A 14,357-nucleotide genomic window follows, 5' to 3' on the forward strand; every position below is an offset into this window, starting at 1 on the left:
TAAAAATTAATGTTGATACCAGAATTCAAATTAGTATGTTGATCTGCATTGCTTCATTCTGTTATTATTTTGTTTGAGTTTAACTTGCTGAATAGCAATGACTAAAAACACTTTTAAATTTTTGGACTCAAATTTAAACTCCACCCACAATCACAACTGTCAGGGGTCTTAAAACGTAAGTTTATCACTGATAGAGAGAAAAAGAGAGGGAGAAAGAGAGGGGGGAAGAAAGAGAGGGAAGGAGTAACAAGTATTAATGCCACTGTGAACTTGTTTTGTAAATATCTGTTGAATTTAACACTAATTTCTGGGTTCCTGCCCTTTGTCGATTGCACATCTAAGACTCTTTTTGGACTAGAAGACGCAAACACTTGCCTCTTTTGGGGACATTAGAAAGTTATTTCAATAATAAATGCTTAAAGGGCACCAAACGGATGGCTGTGACTCAAGCTGTACTGCCTTCGTTTTCAAACTTCTGCAACGCCTCCGAAAACATGAAGGTATGTTTGTTTCAGATATTTTTATAAACTTAGTTTATTTACTGTATTTTAAAGTAATTAGAGCTGTAACTGTTCATTTTGATAGTGACTTTGAACTTATGGAATCAGTTTCTATTATGACAATCACTTCTCAGAGAAATCCCCTAAAAGAAAATAAAACTGAAGGGAAATCTTTGTATACGATTGATTAGAAACAAACATTTTTGCAAAATTTAAAAATTTAAAAAAATGTAAACTATTTGATGACTCCAAAGGCTTGGAAGTTCGAAAAAGGCTTCTTGGATCTGGACTCCAAAGATCTACACCAAAGCACTGGCAGCTATAAACCTTCTCAGTTTCTGTCAGATGAACACCATGATGACAGTGAGGGATGCTGGGATATGGGGTTCCTGCTGTCTGACTGGGACGATGCATCACCTGAACGGTCCAACTCTCAAAACTACACTTCCCAACGGCCGCCGCTCCAGGACCAGGTCCACAGTCCTGATCTTTACCAAGTCCAGGACCAAAATGGATTGAGGGACCAGACAAGATTGAATAGACACCAACTTTCCGTTACAAGTTCACTGGCTGAGCTGCTTCCTCATGAAGCAACTTCAGGCTCCTCATTGCCTGACCTCTTTAATGGAGGATATCTGGAGCAGCAGCAGCAGCAGCAAACAGCCAAATCATTCTCACATCCAGAAAACCCCCATCAGTTCAGTAGTACTTTCTCTATTGCTAATGACATCAACAGAGAAAATGAGAGGAACGGCATTGGGAAGATGAAGTCCTGGGATTTTGGAAACTATCCTCAGCCTGCACCTTTGATACCGTTCCCTGAATCCAAATTTGTCCAGACGTCTGGGATGGCCATGGACACACTGGTGTTTCCTCCACACCATCACTATAACTTCATCCAAAACTACTCGCACACCAGACTCTACCAACCGCAAGTGAACTACGTGCACAGGCAGCCTGCCAGCCACTATCAATCTACACAGAACATGGTGCCTGACTCCACAGTGCCACCCGCAGGTTTGGAGGGGAAGCGCATACGGAGGGGGGTGTTGAAGAGGAAAGCCACAGTTCACAGTTGTGAATATCCAGGCTGCCATAAGACATACACCAAGAGCTCTCATCTCAAAGCACACCTCCGAACACACACAGGTAATCTGAATAGACACTTTTAACTTAAGTCCATTTTTAGGGTCTGAATATTATAGAACAGCATGTTTATTACAGCAAATCTACTTAAAATAAAATATAGTCCCGAATTGCTAAATTGCCTCAAAAATTCTGGCCAAGAACGGTAAGGTCACAAGAGATTGTTTTAGTAATTTTGGTATCAATTATATACTATAGTATTATTTATTATAATTTTCAATTAGCTTCATTCTTATAATTTTAGTTCTAGTTTTTGCTTCTGTCTTTTTTTTTAAATTTCGAAAGCACAATAAATTATGAGATGAAATGACAATTAATTAAAGCTAAATAGAAATACTTAAAAAAAACTAATAAAAATGACAAAATCACTTGAATAGTAAAAGCTAACAAACAACTAAAATAACAATCATTTTAAACAAATAAAATTATTAAATAAATAAGCACACACATGCATATATATATGCATATATTTTTTTTGTTTAAAATGATTATCATTTCAGTTTTAGCTTTTACCTTTTTCAAGTGATTTTGTAATTTTTATTAGTTTTTTATATTTTTATTTAGTTTTAATTTATTTTCATTTCAGTTTCAGTATTTTTGTTGTGTGTTTTTATCATTTATATTTGTTTTTCATAAATATTTCTATTTAGCGTTTAGTTAGCAGTTTTAGTTTATTAATTTTAGTACTTCTGTCATTTTTTTACATTTAGAAAGCAAATTATATATGTGTGTGCTTTGTTTTTTTTAGAATGTTTTTTTTTACTTATATATATATATATATATATATATATATATATATATATATATATAGATAGATAGATAGATAGATAGATAGATAGATAGATAGATATACTATATATAAATCATGCACAATGAGTTTTTTTGAGGAAGTAAAAGTGTGCACAATCTCCTGTGAGGGCTAGGTTTAGGTGTAGGGTAGGTGTAGGGCCATAGAAAATACGGTTTGTACAGTATGAAAACCATTACGCCTATGTCATTAGACATGTAAACCCAACATGTGTGTGTGTGTGTGTGTGTGTGTGTGTGTGTGTGTGTGTGTTTTTTTTTATTTCATTTTTTTTTCTAGTTTTTCGGTTTTTCTAATTTTTTTTTGTATTTTTATGTTGTTTTGTCATTTTTATTATTATTATTTTTATTTGTTTAAAATGATTGCTATTTCAGTTTTAGCTTTTACTATTTAAGTGATTTTTTCATTTTTTTTTTATATTTCTATTTAGATTTAATTTCGTAACTGATTTCAGTTTTCGTATTTTTGTTGTGTGCTTTTATCATTTATATTATATAATATTTTATATTATATTATACAAATATTTCTAGTTTGTCTTTTAGTTAGCAGTTTTAGTTTAGTAATTTTAGAAGTTCTGTCAGTTGTCAAATCTGTCATTTTCAATTTATAACTTTTAAAAATATTTTACTTTTAAGTTTTTCATATTTTTTTGTTTTATTTTAGCTTAGTTTCAATAAACTAAACTATGTTTAATACTTCTAGTTAAATTAACAATACACTGCAAGAAATTTGCATTTCATAAGCTCAAAGCCTTGACTGCATCTTTAGACAGAAAGAGATCTGATCTGACTTATAAACCACAGTTCATTTGGTTTTTGTAAGCCTTTTAGGGGTGGAGTTTACTCAAGTAGATTATTCTACAACAGAGCATCATGTAAAAAATACTGAAAAAATACTGTAAAGTAGAAAAAGTTCTTAGAACTTAGAAACAAAGTGAATACACAGAATATGCAGAGGCTGAGACTATGTAGAAATGCAACCCATGTTTTTACCTTCTTGTACTTCTGTTGTCCTCAGGTGAAAAGCCGTACCACTGCACGTGGGAAGGTTGCGGGTGGAAGTTCGCCCGTTCGGATGAGTTGACGAGACACTTCCGAAAACACACGGGACAGAAGCCATATGAGTGTATGCTCTGCCACAGAGCCTTCAGCCGGTCCGACCACCTGGCATTGCACATGAAGAGACATGTGTGAGACCAAACACAAACAAAACACAAAAACCAAATGCGTTCACACATTGAGGTTAGTCTGTGAGGGCATTTCAGAAGTTTTGAGAGGACCTGTGTTCAGCAGGTAACATGCTGGACATTGTTATACATAAAGCACTATTACATAAACATACAACTGACATGTACATACTGTACATTATTTGACAAAGGGGATGAGTTGGTGATTTTTTTCTTTTTCAAACTAAATCGTAATCATAAGCAGGTTTCATGCTGAAATCAAGAGCTCCAAATTTGTAGTTACTGACAGTAAAAACATCAGACTTATTTCCAATCTGGACCCTTTGGCTAAACTGTATTAATTGGAAAACGGTAAAGAATCCACCATCAAAAATAGATTACTGTGAAAAACAAAAAAGAAATAAAAGTAGTTAACTGGCAGGGCAGCGCAAAATGCTGTCATTTGCTGTAATGTAAGAAAATTCCTGATGGATATGAATTGGAATTAGCTCATGTACATAAAGACGCAGAAATATATGTAGCTTGAAGTGTGATTTTGACAGAAATTGCTAAAAAAAAGAATTATATATGTTGCTGTTCAGATCAGCGGTGAGTTTTGTATTATTTTATATCATTTTGATTTTGATCTGATTTCTAATTTATTGTCTGTAGCTTTTATTGTGTGGGAGTTGTTGTTTTTTGGCATTTTAAATGTTATTAAAAGTCATAAGAGTCTAATATTGCTATTTATATAAAAGGAGACCATCAAGATAAAAAAATACCTATATATGTATTTTGCCTTTCATGCTAAATGTTAATGTTTTTGTGAAGCATTTATTGTTTTACTGAATATATGATCATCTATTTATGTGATCTTATTCACTAATAAAGCAACTGCAATTCTGCACTTTCTGTAAGTCTCATTTCTAACCAACAGATGGCAAACTAACGCACAACACAGAGTGCATCTACTGCTTTAATGCACTGAATAAATGTGAATTATGAAGTTGTTTGATTAGTAGTTGTAGTAGTAGCAGCAGTAGTTTGGACCCCTGGAGAAATGCCCTGATGTTTTAACACTTAACATATAAATAAAGCTAAAGCAAAAAAGAAGAAATCTGACAAAACACCCTCAAAAAGCCCTCCAGTGACCACAAGACGTATTGACCCTAGTCGGTTTACTGGGTTAAACCTGTTTGGGGGATACAACTGAGATTAAGCAGTCTAGGATTAGCCTGGGTTATGTTTTGAGCGTCAGACACACGTCACACATGCACTTATGCGATCGCTGTAAGGGGGCATCTCAGGACACAATGCACTGTGGATCTGGTTAGTATTTATTACACTTGTTTGAGAGGCACAGCAAATGGAGGCTGGAAGGCAACAGACTGTTACCCCATATCAACTTAGCATAGCTATCAAAAATATGATGAGAAGTCTTGTTAATGAAAATATGTTTTTAATGAACGTTATATACTTTGAGGACTAATTAATTCTTAGAAGTTTGCTGAATCTGGTCAAACTAGCTTTTCGAGACATTTAAGGACATTCTCAATTAATCCTATGGCTTTTATATGACATAATAAAAATCATCTGGTCCTTTGTGTCTCTTCAGATTAGGTAATTACAGGGAGTGGTGGTGATTTAGGTTTGTTCTGCAGCCTCAGGACCTGAGCACCTCGCAGTAATTGATTCGATCATGAACATGTATAGTCAAATGTGAGGCCATTTGTCTGACAGCTAAAGCTTGGCCGAATTGGGTCATGCAACAGGACAATGATCTCAAGCATACCAGCAAATCTACAACAGTACGGGCTAAAAAGAAAAGAATCAAGTTGTTGCAATGACCCAGTCAAAGTCCAGACCTCAACCCGATTGAAATGCCGTGGCAGGACCTAAAAAGAGTGGTGCATAAACAAATGCCTGCAAACCTCAATAAACTAAATGCAACACTGGAGTGGATCAAAATTCATTCACAATGATGTGAGGAATTGATAAAGTCATACAAAAAAAAGAAGTAACAACTTAAAATTGGTTCTACACTCTAAAAATGCTGGGTTATTTTACAAAAAAATAAGAAAAATGAAAACAAAAATCTCCATTTCGTTCAAAAGTTTTCACCCCCGGCTCTTAATGCATTGCTTTTCCTTCTGGTGCATCAATTAGCGTTTGAACCTTCTTTAATAGTTGCAAGTCCCTCAGTTGTCCTCAGTATGAAAAGATGGATCTCAAAATCATACAGTCATTGCTGAAAAGGGTTTAAATGCACAAAAATGCTGGAAAACCAAAGAATTTGTGGGACCTGAAGGATTTTTCTGAAGAACAGCAGGTAAAAAAAAAACACAGCTGTGGATCATTCAGATAGCAACAGTATTAAGAATCAAGTGTATGTAAACTTTTGAACAGGGTCTTTTTTTTATAAATTTAACTAATATTTTCTCTTGTGGACTATATGTAAACATCTTTTATGTGAAATATCTTATTCAGGTCAGTACTAAATAAACAATAACATGCATTTTATATGAACCCTTTTATTTTGCTACAATTATGAACATTTTTCTGATTTCTGAACTGTAATATGCCTAATTTTTATTATTTCAGGAGCTCTGCTATAAATTGAAAATACAGGTAGAAGTTGTCTAATGTAATGTCTCTAAGACAATTTAATGTCATTAGAAGATAGAGTTTACTTTTCAAAAATGAGGAAATAAATATGAATGCAAAAATATTTTTCAATATTTTTTAACAGTAAACTGAGCCACATATTGTACTTTGGAGATTAAAGGATACTAGCGGCTTGCATTTAATTACTACCTTGCATTTGCTCCCTATGATGAAATGCATTTGTGCAGATTAACCGGACTAAGCTGACTAAGTTTACTTCAAAACAACAATTAGCTGACTTACACAGTACGCACCATTCACTGAAAAACCGGACAGAGATAGAGAGAGCAAGATGAGTAAGTGTTGACATCACTCTGTCCTCAACTCACCCTGTGATATCTGTGTGTGTGTGTTTTGAGGCTCAGTGACTCAAGCAACTGCCTTAATGTACTTAATCAAACAGAGACGTCACAAACCACAACAGAGTATGTGTTTGTTCATATTATGTAGAATTGCAGTATTAAAACCACTCTTAAAACACTAAAAATTGCTAACTGGTCTTCATACCGTATAAGCATTTAAGAAAAAAAAGAATGCAGCTTTATGAATAATTTCTCTGTTCCAGCGTATTTTGGCAACGTATTCTGATTCATCTGATTAAATTGGTTGCATATGTACACTCCTTAAGTTAAGGGCGAAGGTTCTTTAGGGTAAGAAATACAGTAATACTTGTGTCTGACTGGAAGACTGAGAAATAAGGTTTCATTGTACACTTTGTTAAGCAGTAACTCAATGAAGGACTGCTTTACAAAGGGTCTTTATGATGTTTATCTCCGGCTGCCTGAGGACAAGATTTCTTTTCCAAAACAGGCCCTATATGTACAGTACTTGTCAGAAGTTTAGAAACATTATCATTTTTAAAAGTTTTTAACTGTCTTAGCTTACCAAGACTAAATTTAAGAGCCCAAAAATACAGTAAAAACACTCATATTGAGAAATAGTAATATTTTAAAACAACTGTTTTCTACTGAAATATATTTTAAAATGTAATTTATTTCTGTGATGCAAAGCTGAATTTTCAACATCATTACTCCAGTCTTCAGTGTCACATGATCCTTCAGAAATCATACTAATATGCTGATTTGCTCATTAAGAACGTCTTATGATCACCAATGTTGAAATCAATGTGCTGCTTAATATTAATGCATTAAATTTAAAAAAGTGAAAATGAAACATTTATAATGTTACAAAAGATTCTATTTCAAATATATGTTGCTCTTTCGAACTTCTATTCATCAAAATCTATTCATCATGAAGAAAAATTTTTGCACAATTTATTAAACAGCAAAAATTATGCGCCAATAATAAATCAAGCTGCAAAGCAGCATATCTGAACTGAAGTATTTCTGAAGGATCATGTGACACTGCAGACTGGAGTAATGATGCTGAAAATCCAGTTTTGCATCACAGGAATAAATTACATTCTTAAATATATAGCAATCTTTATACAGTCTATGATAGCAATAGAAATTGAGCTATTATTGCGTGTCAAGGACCCATGGTGGACAGAGAGACAGACCAGGGATGTCCTGTTACATAATGTCACAGTTTATGAAATTAAAGCATGGCCAATACTGTGCAGACAGGATGGCTGGTAAGGAGCTCTGCAGGATTACACATCAGATATATCGCTGCTCCTAAGCTTTTTGTCTTGCTGTCACTTTCTCCATTCAAGTGCAGGTTCATTTGGTTAAAACAAAACAGTCTCTGACATAAAAAGGTGATGTTGTTTCACTGCAGAAGAAACCTCTAAAAACAGTTGAGTCAAGAATGCAGGTTAGGCTTTTTTCAGATATTCCCCACACATATATTTAATATTTTGCAGACGACCAACAATACAGACCTGTTCTGTGAAACTGATCTATGACTGGCTAAATCGATTCAGAATTCAAGATCATACAAGCTTTTAGTTAAAGTAATCTCTCAGGGTCAGTTCAAGTTAAGCTTAAGTGACAGCACTTGTGGCATAACACAAAAATGAATGTTAACGTCTCTCCTTTTCTTTTAAAGTCTGGGTTCAATGAGGCCCTCATGGTGGAAGAGAACAAGGCCAACCCGTAAACATTATATCTAATAAGTACACTACCAGTCAAAAGGTTTTTTAAATGTTTTTCTTACGTCTCTTCTGCTCATTTATTTGATCCAAACCACTGTAAAAACAAAATATTTTAATTTTTTATTTTGACTGTTTTTTATTTTAATATATTTTCAAATGTCATTTATTCTTGTGATTTCAAAGCTGAATTTGTAGCATCATTACTCCAGTCACATAATCCTTCAGAAATAATTTGCTGTTAAAAAAACTATTTTTTTATTATTATTATTATGTATACAACTGCTGAGTATAATTTTTATTTTCAGATTTCTTTGATTAATAAAAAAATAGAACAGCATTTACCTGAAATTATTTTGTAACATTATAAATGTCTTTATCACCACTTTTGATCAATTTAAAGCATCCTCGCTAAATAAAAGTATTAATTTCTATAATTTATTTCCATTTTTTTAATTATACTCACTACAAGCTTTAAAATGGTATAATGTATAATGTTCGTAATGTTTTTTTGATCTTTTTTTTATTTATTTGATCTGTCTATTCATCAAAGAATCCTGAAAAAATGTACTCAACTGTTTTAAATGTTGATCACAATAAAATAATCATGAAAATGTTTCTTGAACAACAAATCAGTATATTAGTATGATTTTTGAAGGATCATGTGACACTGAAGATTGGATTAATAATGCTGAAAATGTAGTTTTATCACAGGAATAAATTAAATTTTAAAATATATTCAAATAGAAAGCAGTTATTTTAAATAGTAAAAATATTTAACAATTGTACTGATTTTACTGTGTTTTACATCAAATAAATGCAGGCTTGGTGAGCAGAGAAGATAATTAAAAATAACCATTAAAAATCTTACTGTTTAAAAACTTTTGACTGGTAGTGTATGTTGTCATGATCAAAACACGACGCTGAAACCCTAAAACACCCGTAAAAATGCACTTTGCAGCTCAAATGATACACGTTTTTTACAGAAGTATGACTTTTGCAACAACTAATAATTAAAGACTACTGTGATGAAAACACTGCCGCCATTCTAACAGTTGTAGCCTATATTGCTGCCCTTAATACTCTGGTATGATTTTTCAAAACGGAGATATTTATTGTATTTAGTGCGCGTTTATGTGTAATCCAGCGCTGTTGTGCACCTTTATGCGCACGGCTGTCTGACGCAGAGCTGATACCAGCTGACCTCGAGACCTGAGCTGAACCCTTCAGAGGAACACAGATATGAGCAGGGGCGGCTGGCCCATGGTGGGCGATAGTGCATCGCCCTCCTTGAGCCACACGAAAAAAGAGAGGAGAAAAAGACTCTTATTTTGCTAGTCCTAGTCTGCATATTACGGTACAATCAACAGCCTGAATGTCACTTTCAAACCTAAAACCCCGCCCCCTTGGGGCGATCTCAGTCAGATTGAAAATCGCCCCAGCCGGTCTCATAGAGTTATATTGTGAGATTTTTTTTTTCAAATTTTGAACCCTACAATGCATTTCAATGGGCACCGGGAGGGCTCGCCCCAACGTGATTTCGTAATACGCACTGGTGCGTGCTCGAAGATGTACAGCACGCACGCGTGTAGCGAGACGTCTGAATGCATTGGCCATGCTTTCAATGGAGAGGGAACTTGTGAGGAACATGCCTGATTTTAATGAGAGGGTAATTGATCACTTTGCCTGCTTAAAAGAGAGGCGAGCAAAATTTCAATACAAGTGATGTGTGTTATTAAATGGTGAATTGTTTATGTTATCACGGCCGTAGCCAGCTATGAGGTCACCGAGGTCCGGACCTCGGTCATTTTTTTATATTCAAATATAAAATGTCAAGCTCTTCGAATGATTATTTAGCCGTTTAAACCACCTCATATCACATGAGTGTTTGCAATTCATGTTGCTACGAGAAGCTAGCGCAGTGAACGGGGCTTGAGAACGCGTTGAGTGAGAGCGCGGGTGCAGCAGCCTCCGTTTGTTGCCAGATCCACCTATTATACGTGTTTTTTGACTCGTTTGTCCAATTTAGTGTGACACTTTGGGACGTTTATAAAGTGGAAAGTTGAACGTTAGTTTTATGTCAGTGTCATTATTCTAACGTTATTTTTATAACTTGTTATAAAATAAAAATTCCCTCAGCTAAAAAAAAAAACGAACTTTCCATGTAAAACATTATACTGAATAAAATATCTTTCACAATGTCAGTCTATTTTGAAGTTTAGGCTATATGTAGTGCATTTGTGGGTGTTATTATAGCACAATTCTTAACACCTTACTTCGGACCTCACTAATTTTCAAACCTTGTTTACGGCCTTGTTTGTTATATGTTGTATTCTTCAAATGTTGAATTTTAAATAGTTGTATTGATTGCATATTGGCAGCCAAATTTATACTGAATATGTTCTGAAAAGATTTGACTAATTACAGTTTTAATATGAGAAATAAAAAGTCTTTAATTGTAAAGCAGTATTGCTTTTTTTTTTTTTTTTACTCTTAGAGGGCAAACTAGTTGATGACAATTTGTCTCTTGATGGCCATGGTGGAAGTGTTTCAGTGTATTTGAGACCATTGCGATAAATTTAATATAGCTATTCAAAATACTGTACAGTTTGTACAATTCATGCCTGATGTTGCCATCTAGGAAAAGGGAAACCAAATCAAACAATGTAATGTAATGCTGTAAAGTTGGCTATCTGAATTTTATCATAATTTTACCCATTAAAGCGGTTATCTTTGCCATCATCGGAACAGTTGCCCCCCCAGAGATATTTGTCAGGAGCCGCCACTGGATATGAGCAGCGGTCTACACATGAGCACAGACCCCTGCTGAGGTCAATACAAAGAGGTGGAGCAGCACGCCAACAGTACGGTGTATTATTCGGTAATTATTACAGTAGCCTACATCGCAGCATAACTTTCTCCAGACATGCAGCTGCCGCGGGTGATTTTAAAGTGAGTCATTAAGCGCTTTACTAGAAGGTAAGCAGATCTAATACATTCATATGGTTGACCGTGAATGATGGTGTATTTGCACGTAGTAGCTACTTGCAAAAAGCATTAGGCTTTGAAACAGCAACGAAAGGCTTAATATTTGTTAGTGAGCGCTTTTAAAAAAAACACGACAAGTGTTTAAAAATATAATTAGCATACTGTTATTGGTAACGTAGCCCAGTGGTTCTCAATTGGTTTGGCCATGGGACCCACATTTTAACATGGTCATCCAGCCGCGACCCACATTTTTAGGAACTATAATATAATTTTAGGAATTATAATTAATTTTTATTTATTTGTTAACGTACACAAGTAGTGACAGATAAATCATAAGAAAATCACAAAGACTTACAAATAAACAACATTTTATTACTGTTAAGTTAAAAATTAAACTTTTGTTGTTTTTTTGACCACACACTCCGTGACCCACTGAAAATGTTCGGTCGCGACCCACCAGTTGAGAAACACTGAATTAGCCTATTTGCAATGGAGAAATGCAAAATGTCTGACATAAAAAATCTAGTTTAAAACGTGCCGAAGTTCTTTAAAATGCAATTAATTAATCAATCTATTAAATAAGATTTTAAATCTATGACCATTTTCATTACTTCAAAAACTGTCAAATATTTTTCAATTATATTAAATATTTGTTTTGTTTTATGTTATTTTTTATTTTAAAGCATATTATTTTATGATAAAACTGTAACTTTAATGATTTTAGATTGGTCTATATTAAAGTTTTCCTTTCTATTTATTTGGTGATTTAAAAGTGATATTTAAGCCACAACTTTAAAAAAAACTATTGTGACCCTGGACCACAAAACCTGTCAAAAGTCTGTCATCAATTTTAAACATCATCTGGGAGTTTGATAAGCTTTCCATTGATGTATGGTTATACAACTATTTGAAAATCTGAGGGTGCAAAAAACTCAAAATATTGAGAAATTGCCTTTAAAGTTGTCCAAATGAAGTTCTTAGCCATGCATATTACTAATCAAAAATTAGGTTTTGATATATTTATGGTAGGAAATTTACAAAATATCTTTAAGGAACATGATCTTTACTTAATATCCTAATGATTTTTGGCATTAAAGAAAAAAATATATAATTTTGACCCAAATGTATTGTTGGCTATTGCTACAAATATACCTGTGCTACTTCCAACTGGCTTTGTGGTCCAGGGTCACATTTAATTAGTTAAAACTTAAAATCTGCATAATAAAATGTTATAACGTTATTGTCTGTATAATTTACGTCTACGGTTGCCAGATTGCTTCACTGTTATGCAATACTTGAGCCTACATAACCCCCTCAATTTTATTTCCACCTTCATCCACTAGAGGGAGCTAACAGTCTTCAGGACACCAACAAAGAGAGTTCCTTGAGTGCCAACATTTCAAGACATATAAGTGTGTCTTGTGATTTCACACACTGACTCAAAGCATGAAGGACCAAAGTGTAACGTTGGCAGAACAGAGAGTGATGTATCCTAAAGAAACACCTGATCCAGTCAGTCAAGATGGAGCTACAACCTTCACAGAAGAAACAGTGTCCATTTTAACATCCAGCAGCATGCTAGCCCGCTCTTTTCTCATCCATCCCAGAGGTCTGACAGACCAAGAAAGCTCTGAGACCGACGGCCGTATCGCTCTGCGTCGCAAACGCGAGTCTATCCCTGTTGAGAAAAAAGATGATGGCTATTGGGACAAGCGCAAAAAGAACAACGAAGCTGCTAGGCGTTCACGTGAGAAGCGTCGCATCAACGACAAGGTGGTGGAAAACAAAGTTCTGGCTCTTCTTGAAGACAACGCACGTCTGAAAGCTGAGCTACTGGCTCTTAAGTTCAAATTCGGTTTGATTACAGATCCCACAGAATCACCCGCACAGATCTGCTCCTTTGGTCATAACCAAACACTTCCAGTAATACACTACAACTGCTCTAATACAAACCCACAATTTACTTTTAATCATCCGTTGTCGATCTCAGATCATGGTGGTCCAGATGGAAAAAACTATGGGTTCTTCATGCCTGGAGGGTCAAGCATTGGTAGCCCAGAGCTTTCAGATGATTCTGGAGGTGAACGACCAAGCGGTATCACAGCAGTTGAGACAAATTCATTAGGATGGCAAGCGAACAACATAAAAGGTCTTCCACATAAACTGCGTTTCAAGACACCTTGTGGAATTGAAGGTGCTGAATTGAAGGTCCTTCATCCAGTGGAGAATACATCACGGTCTCAATCTACAGACGGTTTATGGAGGCCGCAAACACACACAATGCCATCAGCACTTGAGAATAACTCTTCAATTCATAAGCATACAGAAAATCACAGGGCTATTAGATTCCAGATCAGTGCTTTGACTGAAGAAGTGGCCCAGCTCAAAAATCTGTTGTCTCAGCATCAGCTCTCTAAAGTGAACTGAAATCATCTGTCCCACCTGTCTTCTGACCTATCCAGAGAAAGAAGCCCATTTTTCTGATTACAACAGACAAATATAAAAAGCCAGCTGGCTGCTCTCTGGAACAGCTGGCAATCTAAGTGATTTTTAATTTATGTGGAAGTTTCATATGGCTGTCTGCTCTACTTGTAATGTTCGCTATGTGCTGAATGAAATGAAAATTATTGTGAAAAGCTCTGCTGTCCTTTCTGTGTCTACTGTTGTGACGTATGGTGCTTTGTTTAAGCAACATTGAACCTTCACAAATGCTAATTAAATCTAAGGCTTTTCTGTGTACCTTTACCTTTTCTATTCAGTGCCTGTTGTGTTTTCATTAAAAATCTGTTTGGGATTGTGCTTGGGGAGAGAACTCTTTTAGTTTTGCAAATGTGTTTAAAGAAAAGGTATTTTTCTTTTTTTCACAATAATTTTACACATCTGGCAAAAATATGTGCTCTTGTTTCATGAATAGGTGTAGACTTTTTTGTTGTTGTTTTTTTTCCCAGAAAGAAGGCACGTTGCCCACTGAATGTTACAATTCTGTTTTAAATCACAGGTCTGTTATTAAAAAATGTGACAAATGTCCACAAC

At 34.8% G+C, this 14,357-nt stretch overlaps 2 protein-coding genes across 2 annotated transcripts; both read left to right on the top strand.

The window, feature by feature from the left end:
* The first annotated feature begins 216 nt into the window (after window positions 1-216).
* Window positions 217-4,526, top strand: klf1 (Kruppel like factor 1 (erythroid)). Its single transcript, XM_073852327.1, has 3 exons — window positions 217-500; window positions 755-1,649; window positions 3,472-4,526. The coding sequence occupies exons 1-3, from the start codon at window positions 435-437 to the stop codon at window positions 3,645-3,647; spliced, it is 1,137 nt and encodes a 378-aa protein (XP_073708428.1). The 5' UTR covers window positions 217-434; the 3' UTR covers window positions 3,648-4,526.
* Window positions 4,527-12,682: 8,156 nt separating this feature from the next.
* Window positions 12,683-13,918, top strand: nfil3-3 (nuclear factor, interleukin 3 regulated, member 3). The gene has a single exon (XM_073851186.1). It carries the CDS (start codon window positions 12,771-12,773, stop codon window positions 13,749-13,751), a length of 981 nt encoding a protein of 326 aa, XP_073707287.1. The 5' UTR covers window positions 12,683-12,770; the 3' UTR covers window positions 13,752-13,918.
* The last annotated feature ends 439 nt before the right edge of the window (window positions 13,919-14,357 follow it).

The sequence above is a fragment of the Garra rufa genome, chromosome 12, assembly GCF_049309525.1.
Source record: "Garra rufa chromosome 12, GarRuf1.0, whole genome shotgun sequence".
Classification (NCBI taxonomy): Eukaryota; Metazoa; Chordata; class Actinopteri; order Cypriniformes; family Cyprinidae; genus Garra; species Garra rufa.

Bases quoted from the DNA above. Each gene is read 5' to 3' on its own strand.
- klf1 (XM_073852327.1), top strand. From the start codon at position 435: ATGGCTGTGACTCAAGCTGTACTGCCTTCGTTTTCAAACTTCTGCAAC. The intron at 501-754 runs GTATGTTTGTTT...ATGACTCCAAAG, and splicing joins ACGCCTCCGAAAACATGAAG to GCTTGGAAGTTCGAAAAAGG. The intron at 1,650-3,471 runs GTAATCTGAATA...TGTTGTCCTCAG, and splicing joins ACACCTCCGAACACACACAG to GTGAAAAGCCGTACCACTGC.
- nfil3-3 (XM_073851186.1), top strand. From the start codon at position 12,771: ATGAAGGACCAAAGTGTAACGTTGGCAGAACAGAGAGTGATGTATCCT.